Source organism: Calypte anna, chromosome 7 (genome assembly GCF_003957555.1).
Source record: "Calypte anna isolate BGI_N300 chromosome 7, bCalAnn1_v1.p, whole genome shotgun sequence".
NCBI lineage: Eukaryota > Metazoa > Chordata > Aves > Apodiformes > Trochilidae > Calypte > Calypte anna.
The window spans coordinates 13,829,608-13,849,493 of NC_044253.1; the positions used below are offsets into that span (position 1 = coordinate 13,829,608).

The 19,886-nt window shown below is 38.6% G+C and overlaps 1 protein-coding gene across 1 annotated transcript in view; it reads left to right on the plus strand.

The window, feature by feature from the left end:
• CNTNAP5 (contactin associated protein like 5) overlaps positions 1 to 4,624 on the plus strand; it is a 263,642-nt gene extending 259,018 nt beyond the window's left edge. The window contains exons 26-27 of the mRNA XM_030454114.1: positions 3,317 to 3,388; positions 4,428 to 4,624. Coding sequence (XP_030309974.1) covers positions 3,317 to 3,388; positions 4,428 to 4,624 — 269 coding nt within the window. The remainder of the gene's footprint in view (positions 1 to 3,316; positions 3,389 to 4,427) is intronic.
• The last annotated feature ends 15,262 nt before the right edge of the window (positions 4,625 to 19,886 follow it).

The following is a 19,886-nucleotide window of genomic DNA, read 5'->3' on the forward strand; positions in this document are numbered from 1 at the left end:
GGATGATCTTTAAGGTCCCTTCCAATGCTAGCCATTCTATGATGTCTGAGTGGTACCAGTGAAATGGTCCAAAGAGTTAATTTATCTTTTGAAATCCCGACACTATACTCTGAGAATCTTGAGTATTTTGCATATGTGAATTTGTATGCAGAGAAAGAAACCCAGAGCAGCTGGAAGTGCTGTAACCAGGAACAGGGGCAATCAAGTTGCTGTTTTAATCATCAGTGTATGTGGCAGAATTCTTAGTGACAAGAAAGGGGTACAAGTTAAGGGCTATTTTTTGTCCTTTGACCTATGAAGCCACTTTCTTTTTTCTGGTAACTAATAAAACTGTTTTAGATCATAATATGTTTTCTTTGACATTTGTCCTTGCCTCAAATCCCCATTTCCTACAGCTTCTGCCTAAGATATTCAGCAGAAAATAAATGATGCCATTAGCATTCTACATAGGGAAAAATGCTGTTGATTGCTCTGTGGAGAGCAGCTGCCAGTGTCTGAGCTTTTTCCCACCCCTTTACTCTTTTCTCACCACGCAGAGTTTTCTCTGGTATCTGCTCTGACGCACAGAAGTGTGTCTTGTAAATACCAAATGAACAATGACACTGAAAAAATATGAACTCCTTGCCCTTTGATCCTTCACCTCAGTGATCTAATTTTCCTAAAGCAGTTCAGAAAGCAGTAAAAACTGAGGCTCAGAACTGCAGGACACAACACAGAGCAGAGCATTTTTGAACTTTAATATTTAAAGGTTACAATTAGTGGCACTGTGGCACTCTTGTCAAGGTTCAGCACTGTTACATCAGAAATGCAGAATGGTTGTAAAAGCTCTTGCCTGTCTTTGCCACATTGCTTAAAAATATTATTTCCTCTCTGTGTGAAGAATTAACTAACGCTACTGCCTGACTATTCACACTGGATTTTATTAAAGCCTGAATAAGATCTTTAGAATGTGTTAGTTCTGAAGACTTTGTGTCTTTATGTGCTACAGTAAGAGAACTGGGCGGTAGGTTCCTGTTAAAAAAAAATCCAATTTGTAGCAAATTATACTTTGTATAGATGTACTTGAGAATTACATTTATACATGGAAAGGACACATTTTAAGAAATAAAAGGAAGACAGACTTAAGGATTAACTTTTAAATGTACTGCTTACATCTCAATTCATCAGTTCCCAATTTCTCATTACCAAGTGTATAAGAAGAAAAATAGAACATCTAAGTTGATTGTACATTTCTGTGTTGATTTTCTAATGTACAGATGCAAGAAGAAAAGCCCTCTAGGAAATCTTTCTTTAAATGTGTAAAGAAAGCTTTCTATATTTATAACTGAAAAAGAATGGGAGCTCTTTGCTTCAGAGAGGAGTACTTGTTGTCTTCAAGAAAGTTTCCTAGCAGAAAGATACTGAATAAAATCCAACCACTCACAGCTCAGGTATCCACACACACTCTTTCTGATTAGGAAACAGAAAATGAAAGGTAACTTCCTGTGCTTTTGATATTTAACAAAGCTCTGCAAATTACCTTCTTCATTGCAGAAGCACGTGTAGAGGTTTTGGTATTCTGAATTCTGTACTGATTGTATTGAGATAATCAACCTTTACCATGCTACTTGTTTTAATATTAAAAGACTAAAAAATGCCAGATCAGAGTCAGCTATGTGAATAATGGAGTCTTGAGTTGTCTGTCTAGCCCAGCTGAAGAGCAGGTCTTCATAAGTCAGAAACTACACAGCAAAATGTTACTTCTGAAGAACAGCTTAGTGCAAGTCCCTGTCTCACTCTGCTTGTTGTGATGGACCTGGTATTCCCAAACCAGGAGGAACTGCCCAGAGATGTTCTTGGATAGCCTTGGCTATAGCAACTATGAGGTGGTCCAGTCAGGATTGTGATAGGAAGAAGATTGTGATAGGAAGATAGGAAAAACCCAGAAAGTGTGGCTATAATTCCAGACTTCAGAACTACCTTTGATATGGAAAGACCTGATTGGAAGAATACTAAAGGATACAGCCCTAGTCATAAGAGGGTTCCAGGAGAGCTGGTTCAAGGATTACTTCCTCCAAGATCAAGAGTGGTCAATTCAATAAGCAGGAAAAAGTGGCAGGAGTCTCAGAGCAGTTGTGAAGTCTTCCCCTTTGATATATTCAAAACCCAAATGGATACAGCCCTAGGAAACTTGCTGTACTGGACCCTGACTTTGGTAGGGATTTGTACTAGATGATTTCCAGAGGGGCCTTCTGACCTCAGCAATGGTTCCAGCCATTCACACTGTGATGTCATCAGTTTTATTTTAAAGGAGGAACTTGTCCTGTTAAGGTCTCATATGAGAGACATTATCACTTTTCTTTGACTTCAGAGATTATTGTCTTCCCACTGCAGATAGTTCTACTGTCATATACCATCTGCTTCTATGCAGCAAACCCTCCTCTCCTTGTATCCTGATTTAATTTCTTTGGCAAAACATAAAAATTCTTGAGGCCCATTCTGTTGGTCTCCATCATGAAACTGGTCTTCAATATGTGTTATCGTTTCCTCTCAGCACTTAAATTCTGGTAACAGTTGCCAAAAAATAGTGGCATGTTAATACTATTTGGTGTCAGCTCTTGCATAATCTTTTGAGCATGAATGACATCTCACATAATTTTTTTAGGCAGAAAATTAATTTTATGCTTTATTCATACATAGTTAATAGTCTTTTATTACTCTTCTTGAATAATACCATGCACGAGATACCAGCTGGAGATTTTTCTCTTGTACAGGAGGAATGATGTTCAACAGATGTGAATTTTTATTGTAACTGATGTTACTGGCATCAGCTGAGGGCTGGAGTAGAATAAATCTCACCTAACTTCCATTATCTGAAAGTTAAATCATCTTTAGTCTAAAAAAGTGATTACATAGGTCAGGTCTAAATCTGGAGAGTATTCCTTTCCTTTTGTTTCTTCCTGATATTGTTTCTTAGATATCAAAAAAAGAGTTTTGACCAAGAAAAATTTCTAGTGAGCTATTTAGTTCAGATATCTCCCTGAATCCTCTGCCAATAAACTGAGACAGCTCTTTTAGATGTTACTGAAAGACTTTGTGTTTCCCTTGGAATATATCCTTAACAAACTTTGCCCCTAAAGATGTAGAAGAAAATTGTCCTGCAAGCTCACTTTATTTTTCAGAGAGCTTTCTGGTTTGATTCTCCAGTCTCCCAAATCACATCTTTTGAGAACAGATTAGAATTCATGAGAATAAGAGAACACTTCTGCCTAAGCCCCAGAGAAAATGAATATAGTTCATACAGAAAATAAGTCCTGTTTTGTTTAACCAACTGCAGATCCTTTTGGGAAGACAGATGAAAGGGAGCCTCTCACCAATGCAGTCAGAAGTGATTCAGCTGTGATTGGAGGTAACTTCATTTTTAAAGATTACAATAGAAAAATAATATACTGTCAAGGCAAGCATCTAGGGTACTTTAAATCTCAACTCCATAAAATGCAGTTCAAGTTTTGCTGTAATCCAATGCAGGTCTATTACTTGCTTTATTTATTAACAACATAGCTGTATCAAGCTACCTAGATAGGCACCTGCATTATGGATGAAGCCAATAGTGGCCATGTGTGATGTTGGAAATCACCAAAAACAGGGCTTTCAGGATCATCAAGAACATGAGCGTTTTTTTTAATATAAACAAAGTCTATTTACCTGCTGCAGCAGGGGAACTGGACAAGATGACCTCCAGAGTTCCTTTCCAACCTCCACCAGGAAAACATTCTCTGATTCCATGTGATTCTGTGACATAAGACTCAGCCCACTAGTAACTGTTTTATAGATGACACAGTATTCACATATCCTCTATTTTTTGGGCTTCCTTTGCAAGGCGGTGGTGGGGTGGAACTCGTAAGGCCATATGGAAGCATTTAAATATTAGCTGTCCTCATAACTTCATGTGTGATTTTAATTTTTCTTGAAAACCTGAAATACTGTTTCCTGGAAGAAAAAAATCTCTTTTTTATTTTTTAGGATGCCCTATAGGAAGCTGCCTTTGATAATATCTAGAAGCCATAAAACAAAGTGTATAAACCTTGCAAGGTTTCTAGAGATAACACAGAAGAAAATACAACAGAACAGGAATTTATATGAACATACTGAACTTGTTTTTTAAAAACAAACATACTGACCCAACTTCACTTACAGTGAAAGCAGAATGCCACTGAAATTAGAGGTATTACCTAGATGCTTGATGCTTTAAGCCTTCCCTCATGTGACAAAAAAGAAATAAAATCTACCAGGGAGAGTGTAATAGAGCCAGATGCTTGTGTACAGACTGAGATTAAGTGGTCTATCACTGCACTAGCTGTTGCAGTTGGAAATGTTTTTTTGAGGTAATTGTGGGGTTTGGTTTTGATTTTCACTCTTTCTCTCCTTTCTTTTACATTCTTCTTCAGGTGTAATAGCCGTTGTGATATTCATAATTTTTTGCATTATTGCCATCATGAGCAGATTCCTCTATCAGCACAAACAAGCACATCGAAGTAGCCAGACAAAGGAGAAGGAATATCCAGAAGACCTCGAGAGCTCCTTTAAGGCTGACATTGACTTGCAGAACACAGTGAGCGAATGTAAACGGGAATATTTCATCTGATGGACAATGAAATTTCTTCTTACTCCCCTAACCTTCCTTCTTATATTCCTTCCTTCTTTCCTTTTTTTTTTTTTAATTTTTTTTTCCTTTATTTGTAATTTTTTTTTAATGCATTCATTTTTTGTTAACTTCTTTTTCATTTGGAAAAGACCACCCTGCACAGGAAACTCTGACAACAGTCACAGTGCCTCATTCTCTGCACAAGAACCTGGCAGTCACAGTTTGCTTCTCCAGCTCAAGAGACACTTTATACCACCCTACACAAAATAAGATCCACATGTACACCTCATTTCTGCTGTGGGCTTCTGGATGTTTCAAGTCCTTACATTTATTTGTGTTTTTCTCTGGAGCCAATTAATCACTTTTACACTACAGCTGGATTATGTAAAGTAGAGGAAAAGTAGCTAAATACGTAGCTCTACAGATACTGGGACAGGATAGAGGGAAAAAAAATGAGACCAAAATGTGAGATTCATTTTACAGGCTCATTTACAGCAATCGTAAAGGACCGATCAAATTATCAAATTACAGTAATTGATACATATGTTTTTGTTTTAATGGTAATGCATTAGTTTATACCAGTTGAGAAGCTGGTATGAGGTAAGGAAAAATAAAACTGTCCTCATTAAGCTCTTTCCCCCAGCCTCCTGTCCTTTTACTGTAACTTTTAGTCTTACCAGTACTTTTCCAACAATATATGTATCAATAAATACCATTCCCGTGTACCTCTTTCACCTTTGTCTCATAAGGCTGGCTATGTAGACCCAACATACTCTATGGTAACTCTAGCTGAAGCATGGATAATAGTAGCTTGGATCTCCAAGGGTTTTAGGAAGCTGCTAGGATTTAGGTGCTCTGTATTTGTCTGAAATATTAGAAATGCAGCATATAACTCTTCACGCCATATGGAGGATTATCATGTGCTGAGGTCAAACTGCTGCTGCTGTGGCAAAGCAAAAAATATAGAGACAGGAAAAAACAAAAACAATTTAATCTCAAACACGAGTCACACCTTCTGCCAGTTCTTCTTCTAAAAAAAAAAAAATTAAAAAAAAACTACTCAAAAATAAACAAACCCCATAACCCAAAACTGCATGAAAGATTGATTGGTATTTCCTGTTTTTAGAAAGTGGAATATCTTCTCCAAAGCTTAACAGAGTGAGTTCTAATGTCATGCCTATAAAGCTGACCTTTAATCAGCCCTGTTTAGAAGGAAAAGCATTAAGGAACAAGTTAAAAAAAGATACTAAATACTTCAAATTAATCTTCTCTCCTGTTTTTCCAAAATCTTCTGTCCTTTCTTGATTATGAACAATACTGAAAATCCAGCTCCTGTCCATTTGTGCTGCATGGTTTCAATGGGAGGCTGAGAAACATCCTTCTCAGTCACACATCCTAAGGGTAAGAAATGGAGTAGTTCCACCAAAGGAGGCTTTTCTCACCCTGCTGGTGTTCATGGGACTTACTGTCTGTGCAGGGCCTTTGAAGACTATTAGATTTTGCTGTCAGGCTTGACAGTTTCTGACAGGAGTTGAATTAATTGAAGAGCTAATAAAAAAATATATTTATTTCACTACTCTTGATTAGAGTTAATTCAAAGCAGTTCATTGTGCATCTAAGTCTCTTTCTTTGTCCCCTACACCCTTCTGCAGTCATACCAAGGTTTCCATGGGATGGTTCTTTTTACATAGATTAAAATCAAAGAATCATAATATGAGGTAATAACCCACAGCAAACCAGAGCTGAGGTTGAACATGCAACAGATGCTATTTTTCCAGGCAGTGCATTGCAAAGATATGTAGCAGGCTATTTTTCTGATGAGTGGAGGGGACAGACAAGGCAGAATCAATAACGTCAGTTTGGATATGGTGAAGCTTCACCACTTTTTTTTGGAAGACTTTATGAGAAATAATATATGTTGAAGATAGGGTAAACTTTGAATTGTATCACTCTTACCTGGAGAGGAATATATGAGGCTAGCCCCATAACCAGAACTCTGAGCAATTTTATAAAGCCACTTATATTGAAATTAGTATTGGTACCATTCTTCCTTGACTTAGTAGACAACAGCTCTCTTGCCTTTTGCTGGCTGTTTGTATAATCTCTGATTACCTGAGAATGTTTCAACATGATGAGATGTGTAATGACTCATTAGCAGTGTCCCCTTTACATTGCTTTATCCTTGGCAGTGAAATCCAAGGAAAACAATTCTCTTTTTCCCATCCTTCCTCCCTTCCCCCAGATGAGGCAGTGTTGTTTGACATGCTGGGAGGGGAGGAATAAGTGAGTACATGTTGCTGTATGCAACATCTCTGTCCTAATTTAATTGGCTTTATGAAAAATGAAACAGAAAGGAGGAGAAAGCCCACATGTGTGATTTTTTTCTCTAGCCAAACTAACAGATACAAATCATCATCCTGCTTTCTTTCCTATGTGTTAGTTTCCAGGAATTAAATTACTTTAAAGTGCAACAATAAAGTGCAAAGTAGCTGCAGCAGTGGAGTAGCCAGAAAAGGGAGACTGAGCAATGAAGCAGGGTCCTCTCATTTCTCAAGTGGCTACATTACTTTCAGCTATCCTAGGGCCTGATTCTGCAAGATGCTGAGCTTTCTCAAGGAAGATCAAGGTCCCATCACCAAATTTAGGTATTAGTGTTGTTATGAATGCTTCAGGTAGAGCTCAGTGGTCAGAGAGCAGGTGTAAGGGGCAGGTGCCCAGAGCCCCGATCTGGCAGAACTGTGAAGGTGCTTCATACTGGTTTTCATTTTTCCTTACCCTCATTTTATATATATATAGTATATATATTTTACCAGGCTGATAAACCTCCTTGAAAATGTAGCTCTGTTGGTGTGCATCTGTGAAAAAAAAGAAGTATGCATACCTAAATGCATGCACAAGTATACAGAATCACATGCATCCATACCTATGGATGTAATGAGATGTGAATATTTGTATGTCAGAGGGTTAGGCAAATGAACCCATTTGTATCACTTGCAATTTAAAATCTTATCATCAAAATCAGGATGTTGACATTTTTCTTATTAACAGCTAGCTAAAAGTTACAATTTGAAGTACCCTAATACCCTCTTTTTTTTCTTTTTCATTTTTTTAGAACACTTCTTTAGTGAGGTCATCAGCTGATTTACTTCAGTACCAGTTAAATGCAATTTAAAAATGATCTTTTTTTAAAGGGAAGAAAGGCAATTTTGCAAAAATCTACCAGCATTTAAATTGCTGTCATTTTCCACAGTTCAAATTAGACTTTTTTTCCCCATCTATTGCAAACTATTTCTGCTGTTTTATGTTAAAATTTCTCTTTAAATAGGGGAGTTTTTCCTTTTTTCTTTTAGTTAACATTCTAGATAACATTTTTTAGTAAACATGGGGAATAATACTTTTTATATATAAAAATCAGGATTTATTTAATGAAAAACTTTAGAGTATTGATCAGTTGTTTGGGAGTGTTGGTTGTTTGGATTTTCTTCCTTCTCCCAAGGCAAATTTCATAACAGAAGTAAGGGGCTGGTAGAAAGATACTGAGTTGTTTGGTTTTTTGTTTTTTTTCTCTTGGTGGTACCTCTGAAAACTACTACTGCTATGCAGGGGTTTTTAGACTGAAATTTCTAATTTCTTAGAGATGGATTTATGCATTGTAGATTCCTGTTTTCCAGAAATTATTTGGCCAATAACAGCCATGTTTATAAAGATATTTGGTCACACAATGTCTGAGTTGGTTTCCTGTATGGACTGAGAACTTTGGTGTCTGGCCATAGCAAACAAACGAAAGCTGTCTGTCAGAAAGCTGAGTACTACTGACTTTTAGTGAGAGACAGGCTGTTGCCTGAGTGAAGTGTGAGCTTTCAAAGGAATTTAGTCTCCTGAGAACGTGGATCAATGCTTAAGTGATAAAACAAGGTGAGCACTTGACTCAAATTAAGATCAGTTTTATTTCTGCCTTGCTGTGACATGTTTCAAAATACTAGAAGACGCTTAAATACCTTTGAAAATTGAGTTCCATTTCTCTTTTGGAAGTAAAACATTGGTCCTAAGTCACCTATGTAATTTGCAGTAAGTGTATCATCTGTCCTTATTCACTTACTAGAGACCTCACTAGAGACAAGACAGTTGTGTTTTGAGTAAGTTTTTAACACATTTACCTTATTTTTTTCTCTATCTTGTTCTTGCCAAAGAACTACAGTTATGGTATTTCTGCAGTGATAACAAAGACAAACAAAAGGCAGGCTTTTAACTCACATTGGCAAAACCAGCATTCTCATCTGGGTGAGTTTAGCTGTAAAAACAAACCCTAGCTGTACCTTTACCAGGTTGTGTTCAGTCACAAGATTCCCAACATTTAAGTTAAAATTGATGGCTGAGATTCAAACATGAGATGCTTTCTCTATGCTTAGTTTTAGCCTGATCGAACCAGACTTAACCCACCCTATTTAGCAACTGCTGATCTTTTACAGTGTAAGCCAAACCCTTATTTTAATGAGATATTTGTCTGTGTTAGCATTTAGCTGATCACATATTTCACATTCTGGGTGAGCAGCAAGCAATCCATCATGCAGTTTCAGTGTAGTGAGGGGATATGAATCTTCTCCTAATAAAGTCAGCAGTTGATTTTGTTGAGCATAAGACCGAGTCCTAGACTCAAGTTCTATTGAAGCACTTGAAAATTGTTTTTATCTGAGTCTTTTGGACTTGCTTCATTTTGCATTTGGTTTTACAGGCTACCTGGTTTACATGTGTCATCCAGTCCTGTCCTGTTGTCAGTGAGGACAGAGCAAATGTCTCAGGCACCCTGATTAAATGAATAAGATTAAATAAGATTAAATGAATTACTCTTTAGAGGGGTATCTTTCTTGCTGTTAACCACTCCTATCATTTGCCTACATACAGGAATCTTACACCAGCCTTGCAGCTCCAGTAGACATAGCTGCACAGGTCTTAAGAGAGACTTGGTTTCTGTTGATATACCAGTTGGGATCAAGGATGGACACCTCCTTACATCTAAAATTACAGTAGGCATCTTTGCTTAGGAATTGCATGCTTCTAGTTACAGCTAAATACATGAAAACCAGGTGTCAAATCCACCGTTTGAGTTGGTATCCATCTGATCAGTAATCTCTGGGGCTTGGGAGAAGATAAGTCTCCTCTGAGTCTATTCTGCAAAAATTCATTCACTGCTTCATGTGGAAGCTTTGACAGACAGCATACGTGTGGAGAGATCTACACAGATTTCATAACCTAAAGATGATTCAGATGCCTAAGATGCCTTTCTAGCCCTGCGTGTCTGGTGCCATTTTTGTTGAACTAGAGTATCTCTGCAGCTTCAGTAAGAAAGCAAGTCTCCCATCTGTCATGTCCTAAGCACCTATGTCTGATACCTATCAGCTTTTCAGTCTGCAGCAATTGCCCATCCAGAACCCCTAAATTCTCAGTGAGATGAATGCCTGAAGAAAAATCCCATCTGCAGAATTAAAATCAACCTTCATTTCCACCAGTGTAAGAAATGTGGAAATTCATTCCACATTGAAATGTCTCCTTCTTCTCAGATTAACAAGAGTGTAAAAGGAGGCAGGATTTGACCCCTTTGTGCTCCACCATCTCATGCTGTTTTTGTTTGTTGCCATCACCTACACAAGGCTTACAATGAAGAAAATCAGTTTCAAGTTTTGTTCTGCACTGCCAGCATTTCACAGACAAAAAGAGGATTTTAAATTTTTTTTTATTCTTCATTTTCCAGAAAGCAACAATCTGTAGAACAGCTGAGCAAAAGCTGAGACCTTGTGAGGCTTTCTGAGACAAGTGTTATTTTAAAGCTTTCATGCAGTTTTGTAATGCCTACTTATCAAATAAGCCAAGTGATACAGTTACATCCCTGCCAAATCAAGGCTGTACTCACAGTCTCCAGTTTGGTGGGAGGTCTGTTTGCTGACTATAAGAGTTGTGCTATGCCCTTGGGAGTTTTGGGTTTTTCTTTTTCACGAGTTATTATCACAGCTTCAAAGCATGATCTGGTCCCCTTGGTTCTGCACTTTGCTGCATTTCCTTTTCCAGTGAAAAGTTCTCCATGTCCCTCTTGTTGTGGGCATCCCTCTCCTCTGTGCTCCTTTTCTACATGAAACTTCTACACACTCTGTTGGGTCTGAAGATTTTTTCTTTCTTTGGTTTTTGAGTCATGCATACAGCAGTTTGGATATTTCTATGTATTGGTACTTAATTTTGTGATCTTTTGCACCAAGTTGCTCTGACAAAAACAAAAACTTGGGGGAAAAAAAGCACACTTTCTGGTGAACTATTGTAATTTGTAAGCAAGCTTGTTATTTGTTGTTTGTAATGTACTGAGTCTACAAGCCAAGCTAAGGAAGGATTAGGGCAACAGTTTGTGTTGACAGTGTCACTACATTTCTAGTTCACCTCCTGTTTTCTTATCTCCTTTTTTAACATATTGGGCAATCAAACTCGTGGTAGGAGGCAGATGAACTTGTGTTACAATTCTAACTAAGGTTATGGTTTTTCTCTTGGCAGTCACAGAAACCAAAAATTCAATGAAATAACATGATTCTCAAAATGTCAGCCAGGTGTTCAGCCGGAAGGGAGCCTGCACTCCATCATGGAGATGTAGTCACTGAGAGATGGTGAATTGTAAGGGGAAATTGGGACATTAACTCCCCAAATTACTATTGTGATGAGGCAGTGCAGGAGGTAAAAGCTCTCAGAAATGGTTGGAAACCAGGCATGGTAAGGATCAGGTGGATCTAAGGGGGTTCAGGTCTTTCTCTACAATTCATTTTTGCGATGGAATTAATTACTAGTTTGTCTGCCAAAACATAGCCTTAACTGTCCTGATGGTTTGTAAAGTATCAGAGATGTGCTTCAAACACGGGAGAGGATTTCAGACTTCTGTCTGATACCAACCTGAAACTCCACCTAGATCACTGGAGCTCTACCTGATAATCCCATATTAAAAAATGGGATGGTTTCCATCAAGCAATCCTAATAATTAATGAGTTGTTTGGTACAAGTGATCCACTTACAGATTCTCCTCTTCCTATTCCTCCCTCATTTAGTATGCTTGTGGCAGTTTTTTTCAAAACTACTGAATACATTCACATTGCAACATTATTATCCTCTTAATATGCCAGCCATTACTCTCTTCATGGATTTGAATCCTACAACCCTTAAGAGAATTTGTCTGATACAATTTCTGCATGGGAAATTATTTACTCACCTTGGCATGCCATAGCCCTTTATAGTTCCTTCTTGCATCATTTAGGTAAACCATTTTTTGACATGTTTTGTCATTGCTGCCAATGCTGAGCATGTGGAGCATTAAGAAAGGAAACTGATTATTTCTGAGGTAAAGCTTAGATACAGACACTCACAGGTTTGCATCGTACTCACAACACAGAGGAGTACTTGAACACCCAAGCCTACTCCATGGAATTTCAGATAGAGATTAGAGAACAAGCAGGTACATGTTTTTTTTCAGGCATCCAGCCATAAAAATCTCTATTCTGTGAGCTTTGCAAAAGAAATACTTAACAGACGGTTGTATCTAAATGATAGGGAGAAACTAAACATTGTACTACATGACCGGCTTTGAAACCCACTTCATGAAAAAAACAGAGAAAGCTTCAAACCTGATTGTAATCCTGCTGAGGTCAATGTAGATACATCACAGATGAATTTAGCTTTGGATTGCCCTAGACAAGTGCAGTGATGATCTCCTGCACACCAGAACTGACATATGAATTCAAGTCAGGACCTTAAATTCGTCATCCTCTAGTGCTGTCAACAGGAGCTGCATTCACTGCAACTGTGTGTGTCTTCTAGCAGAACTGTGGGTAAAACATGGGATTAGGCAATGAACTTCAGCTCCCCTTAAGCCCATGACATGGCTTAAGTTACCTTCAGGAGTGTCTGGAAATGTGTGTAGGGGAACTGGTGGTGTGTGGGTGGTGTGCTGCAAACAATTTGGGAGCTCACCCACCGCCTTTGGAAGGATTTTATAGACTTTCAATGGAGACCACCCCTGTGTGACTGTGGTGAACTGCACCTTATTTGAAAAATGAGGGCTTCAAGAAGAAAAAAAAATACTTATAATAGTAAAAAAAATGCCCTTTATATGGGTGAGCCCTTCATCATTCATTTTACTTTGTTCCACTCAAATTCTATTAAATAAATCTCTTAGAACACTTCCCATTTCAATAGCAAAGAAAAAAAAAATTTTTTTTTCTTCTAATTGTCCATCCAAGGGTAATGCAAGAATCTCGCAGTTACAGTAAAAAGCGAAATTAAGATTTAGATCATTCCCCTTTCAGTATCTGGTTTTCTAAAAAGAATTCCACAGGACGTTGCCTCAGTCCAAGTCAGTTTTGTAGACAATGTAACATGTCTTATTACCCTGTTTGGGGATTGAAAAAATTTAGCCTTAGCTTCTTTTGTTTTCTATGGTTACTGTTGTACAGAAGAAAGACTTAAACTGTAAATAATGTATATTTAATAAAAAGAGACTTTTTGTATGATTTTGTGTGGAAGACAAATGCCTCCTACTGTGTTTTTATTTTGCCATATAGATGAATAAAAAGTGCTGTTCAAGGGGAAAAAAAATATATATTCAGGCTTTTACATGTTAACTCTCAGCCAAGAGATCTCACTGAATATTAATAAAAGCTGAAGTGCCCACAACCTGGATATATTGATTTCAGACACTGCTAAAACTTAGAAGAAATCTAGTCACCACCCATATCCCTGACATACGTGATTAATGCACAGATGCCTAAGGGATTAAAAGCCATGGCTGGAGATGTGCTTGAGCTCTGGTTTCAAAACTTGCATTGCCATAGCTTACCAGGTACCTGTGCACACAAATCTATGTGCACATACGTAGCCTCTCCCCAGCCTGTGATGCAGAAACAGCAAATGTCCCCTTATACAGCTGCTGCAGTTCTGGCTGTCACAGGGCTGTCACTCACACACATCCCAGTGTGACAAACTGGACCTGGCTCTGTCTCAGTTTTGCCTTGGCTTTTTCAGTCTCACTGATTATTCCCCCCCACATAAATGTGGGGGACAACTGAGCACATAAATCTCTTGGTCCCTTTTAAAAAGTCACTGTCTTTCATACTATCAACCAACAACCAGAAAATGTGGACTTGGAAACTAGCAAATCCTAATTAGGTACAAAGAGGACTCTTTCAAGAATTTCACGTGCTTCGATTTGGCACAATCCCCATCCTATGCTTTCAGGGTTTATGAATTCTGTGCTTTGATCAGTTGAAGATTTTTATATTAGCAGAGAAGCTGTGGGCCTCATTATCTTAGGAAATTCTCTGTAAGCTTTATTTTTTCCCCTTAATTTCTGTATGGGCTGCTATTCAGAAGACAGGTTGAGTGCTTGTGGTCCTGAGTGAAGGTGTGCTCTCTGGCAGGACAGCTTTGCTGTATCTGGGTTGGGTTCTTCAGGCAAGGGGGTGCACAGGTGCCCGTCTCACAGGGCTGATCCAGCCTACCCCAGGTGTCCCAGGACACAACCATCCATGCATCATGCAGGCACAAAAGCCATCCCACCCAGCAGTACCCTCCTGGTGTGCCCTCCTGGGCTGCAGGAGGAAGGGATTAGTTATCCCTTGAATTTCCAGAAACTTCAAGTTCCCAATGAATCTCACACCAAGTTACTTTTCTCAGAAAACAAGTGAGTATGGAAGAGCAATACCCATAGAAACCTTCCAGCTTTCTTCATAGCTAATATACTCCTGAATTTTCATGTGATGCTTAAAGACATTGTTCAGAAGTTTGCATTAAGTAATTGCCCTAGTGTAATAGAAATACATATATCTATTTGGCAGCCTGGCAAAACATTATTAATTGCAATGTATGGATAATTAACCATCTCTGGAAGAGAGGACAAGATGTCATAGCGGGTAGCAAACGCAGTTTTCATGGAATCTCTTTCAACATCTGCTTTCCTTTTCTGTCAGGAAGCATAAATATATTCACCATTTTTGCAGCACAGGCAAATGGTTTCTGTCAAAGCTTTGTTCCTTTAGGTAAAGGCCCAGTGGCAAATGCATACAGGTAAATACCATTAAGTGAATGCTGCTGTGAAAGCAATAGAGGAGAGCCCAGCTATAGTTAGCTGTGGTGTTTTTTGCTTTTTCCCCACAGCATGAGTACTAGCTTGCTGCAGTCAGTGCTTATTTTTCTATACCTGTTAGCCTAGCAAGCAGTCATATAAAACAGCTATACAAGGTCATATTGTTCCTCCACCCTCCCATGCCAGTGATGTCTGTATTTCACTCTTCTTAGCTTGAGATCATTGCTCTTTCTTTCTCAAAGCCTAAGATAAATATCCTTTGCCTCAATTTAAGCCCATTACAGCTTGTCCTGCTCCCAAGGGAATGGAAAGAACAGCTTGATCCCTTTCTGCCATGCAGCAGCCCTTTTTCTCTGTTTAACAGCTATCTTACCCCTGCAGCTTCCCACACACTTCAGAATTTCTCCTTTTCAGACACCAACTCCACTTACCTTACACCTTTTCTTCCATGTTTTTTTTTTAACCCTAGTCAATGACAGAAAGAAGCCTGGCAGTAATTAATTGCTTAATTTTATCTGTTGGGGTGTCAGAATTCACTATAGCACAAGTAACCTACAGAAGATTAATTTTTTCCTCCTACTACTCCACAAACTCTTCGCTAAAAAAGATGTCATAGCAGAAGAAAATGATGGGGCTCAAGCTATGCTGCAAAGCCAGAACACTCGTGGGGCACAAACAGTATGATTTAGAGTCTACTACAAGCAGGTTACACACACAAAATATTACAGTGTCAAGAAATATTTCACCGTGTGTTGAATTACAGTGCTTCTGCCACAATAGTAGGTAAAAAGAGGTGGACATTTGTCCAAAGGACCAGTTCTTCATTCCCTCCCACTTTGCAAAGTGTTGGGCAATAGGAAATTAGGCAGAAGACAGAATGACAGAATTGTGATGTTTGGAAAAGACATCTAAGATGTCTGTGTACCACTGTCAACATCCCCCCACCCTGTAAAATAAATAAAACATATCTGTCAATATCTGTATCACCATGCCCACTGTCTGCTTTATCTTTCACTCAATAAGGAACGCATCTCTATGCACAAGTGCTGGGTATCTGCCATTGCTAAGCTACAGCTACACAGGAAAATAATCTTTAATGTAGAAGGGAAGCAGTTATTTTGTGTGTTACAAGCTCCACTATAAAATAAAGTGTAATAAACAGGTCAGAGCAGGAAATGAACAGAATCCAATGGAGAGAACATGGGGGTGATCAATGTATGAAAGGAAACAAGCTGCTACCTAACAAATGAAAGATTCAGTACAAAACAGTTCAGCTTCAATAACCTAAGGTAGCAGTATGCTAGTAAGTTCATGTGGTTAAAATGAAGCATTTTTTTTCCTGAACAAAGGACTAAACACTTGAGCAGAACATTGGCCTTGAGGTAGCAATATAAGGGAAAACAAAACAAGTGCAAAGTACAGTGGATTTTTCACTTCCATAAGGACATCAGTGCTAGGTAGTGGTCCAAGGACTGATAACCTTTGAGAGAAATGTCAAACATCTCAACGAAAAGAAGAATCAAATTTCAACTCCATTACTAAACTGTCCACGACTATTTTTTAGGTGTTTTTTTGGTTTGTTGTTTTTTTTTTTTTTTGGGGGGGGGGGGGGGGGGGGGGGGAGGGCTTTGCAAAGATTTTTCATTAAGCGGGCAGCTCCATGAGATAGACTATGGAGATGTTCTTCAAGGAAGAGCAACACAACTAGGACTAGAAGGGACTTAAGTCTACTTAGAAGGCAACAGACCAAGAACAAATGCATGGATAAAAAGGCCAGAAACAGAGTCCTTCTAATAAAATAAAAACTGGTGCCTTTCTAAAAGTTAGGCACTGCCCTCTACTTGGCAAGTTAAAAGGTAACAGTGTGAGGCTGTCACTGTTTGCCAAGGATAGGATTCAGCTTCAGGATAAGGCCCCTTATTTAGGGGTTCAATTCACTTCCTCAAAATACAGTTCTAGTGTCGTTTGCAAACATATCCTTGACAGACACAACAGAGGACTTCTTATCAGGGACCAGAATAGCACATAAAGAAGCAGAGTATCCAAAAAAGTCTACATTGGCAACAGATATCAGTACTCAGGCAACCAGATTTCACATTTTACTCACTTGACTTTACATAAAAGTGAGGTCCTACTTGTCAAGCTGGATCCCCTCAACACCACGTCAAGCTGCAGAACTGCATCCACGCGTGCATTCCTGTGCACACAGACACAGAGCACATGTGTTATAAAATTAAATATGCCACATCTTTGCACACTTCAAATCATGATCTCATCTCAGGCAGTGTGCAGAGCTTTGCAGTGGAAGTGCCCATTTTAATCACGTCTGGACATTTTCACACATAGACACAAAATCAAGTGAAGTCACAAGTCTGCCTGATAACCCTCTGACTTCTTGAGCAGCATGAAATCTGGAAGAAGTTTTGTATTCTCAGTAGGAAAGGCTGAGAAGGAAGGAAAACAGTCTTGCTGCTAAGCATCTGCACCTTATGGGCAAAAAGCAAATTTCAAAGGGGAACTGCCAGAAGGCAGATTTCTCAGAGGTATGGTGATAAGGGAGCAGTTCAGGTTTAAAGAGGCATTGAACTAAAAATAATCAGCATAGCTAAGAAAATATTGAACAGCTGTTTTTCCACAGCTAATGTTCACCACATACAGGCTGGAGCTATTGACATTCAGGAGAAACTGTGAAGCTGACTGCTTTTCAAAAGACTTACATCTGGAGTGCCAGGAAACACTGACATTTCAGCTCAAAACTGTCCCCTACCTTCCTTCCTGCTCCATCTCACTGCTGCTCATGGTGCTTCAGGACCCTTTAAGTGGTTCATCAGTACCTGAGTCAAAGTCCCTAGAAAATCAGCAGGAATATTTCCAGTGACTTCAGCAGGTCAAAACTATCTTCTGAGTTAGTCAGAGGGGAGCTCTACTTTTACCATCCTTATTGGTCCACTAGCTTTCCAATTGCTAGCCAGAACAGTCAAATAGTCCAGCTTCTCTTTCAATACCTTCACATCTTTATGGCTTTCTCACAAAATACTTGAAAACTGCTTTTCTGGAGACACTATGTTTGAATTTTTATATTACTTATGTTTATGTTTGTACTTATGTTGGTTTTGTTAATGTCTCACATATAAGTAGGCTCTACTGCTAAACATGTTTTAACTTCTCCATGCAACCAAAAGGTCTTTCTACTACAGCCCAAGCTATTCAGAACAAACAAATTACACCACAATAAATTCCTTCATAGCTCAGTGGCATTATGCTACCTACTTACCCTTCACCTCATTAGCATCTTTATAGTACAGTTAACTAATGCAACGTGTGGGCCAACTTCACTAGTAACTATTAAGGACCAGATCACCTTGAGAGCTCTGCATTTATATCATTATAAACCTGATGAAATTTAATGCTACTCAGAAATGAATTAAGCTTGAAATTTTCACTGATTAAAGCTGAGTTGTGCTTTGCAGCCCTCTGACAAAGTTCTGCATGAAGTAAAATGACATAAAATGATAAATTATTTTCTACCTCCTGCATTTATTTATCCTTGGGGACCTGGGAGAAATCTGGTTTGGGTTTTTTCGTTGTTGTTCTTGCTTTCCCTTCAGTCCCCACAGCATTAATTAACTGCTCATATTTTTCTCCACCAAATAATGGAGAGTGATGCAGTTTGTTAACCCAATTAGGCATTTATCCCAGAACTAGCACCTCTTGTTATTAATACACAGCTTCTTTGGGATTACAGTTAGACTATTACCTTCTAAACCATTACCACAACATCTCGGCAGGAATTTCCCCAGATTATTTCTTAGCTTACCCACAGAAATGTTTTTTGAAGGATTATCACTTTTTCAGCTTTGTAGAGTCTTTTGGCCAGCTGAATGGTAGCCAGGTGTCCTCTGAAGGCTGAGAACTGTCTTCCATTGTAACACCCATGGACTACTGCCCTCATCTTCCAGAGAGATGGCTCTTTTTGCTTACTTCTGCAGTTATGCATTTTTCTTGCCTGTTCATATGTGTGCTCAAGAATCAACTAGAGCTAAATAACATCTCACTCTCTTTCTCTCCCCCACTCTTCTTTTTCTCCACCTCCCTTTACACCTGTCTACAAGGAGAAGGTTCTAAATCTTATAAAATAGTGTAGGGCTTGTTGGGGGAGGTTAAATTCTGATCTCTCTGATCTGATCTCTCTTCAGGATTTAAATTATATAAATGCAGCAAGAGGTGATATTGTAGCAGAACCCCTGAAATCTTCTCCACCAGCTGACTCACTCACTGTCCTACTTGGGTGAAATGTTTAAAGTGTCTGCTCCAAGACAAGCTGAAGGCAGTAAGAATATTGTGCCAGTTTCAAGGAGCAGAAGACCAGTTCCTTCACCCCTAAGGGTCTCTGTGTGAGCTTGATTCATAGAAAGATTCTTACTGATATAATTTAATTGTGTGTGAACCAATACTCTAAGGCATTAAAAAATGGAAATCCAAATTTGGGTCACCAAGACTGGCTGGTTTAATGAATTGCTGCTTCTGGATGCACACTGCAGGAAAAGGCTTATAGCAAACAAATATGTCTTTGCAATGATAAGAATTGTGGAAGTAGTTTTAATGGAAAGACACTGATTTATTTGCATATAAACAATTTGCAGAAATGTGAAGATTTTGTCAACAATTTCATAAGTAAGCTAATCAAAGTCTTCTACACAGTATGAAATATGCCATATTAATAAAGCTAGGAAGGGTGCTCAGATGTATTATATTATGCAGCAATGTTGTAAAGGTAAAATAATTGTGAGTATGCGAAAGAAAAACAAAAACCTTCTCGAAACCACTGTGCATTTGCTTCATGATAAGTTGTCAAAAATATTATTCAGGTGCTCATTTGAGATGAAAAGGCCCTTTGCAATGTCAGGCTTTCCAGGGGACACAAATGCATAAAATTGCCCCTTACTTTAGCAAAGTGCTAGTAGAATTTCTCACATTCAGGAATACTGTTTGCTTCCACCTGCAGCTCTGAGGTCTGGGGGGGAGCTGTAAGGAAAATGGTAAATCATGGTTATGAAAAATTACATAAATTCTATACACACACACGATGTATTTCTCTTTTTTCTTTTCCAGTCACAAGAAATATTTCCTGTCTAGCCTTTGCCTTATAAAAGAATA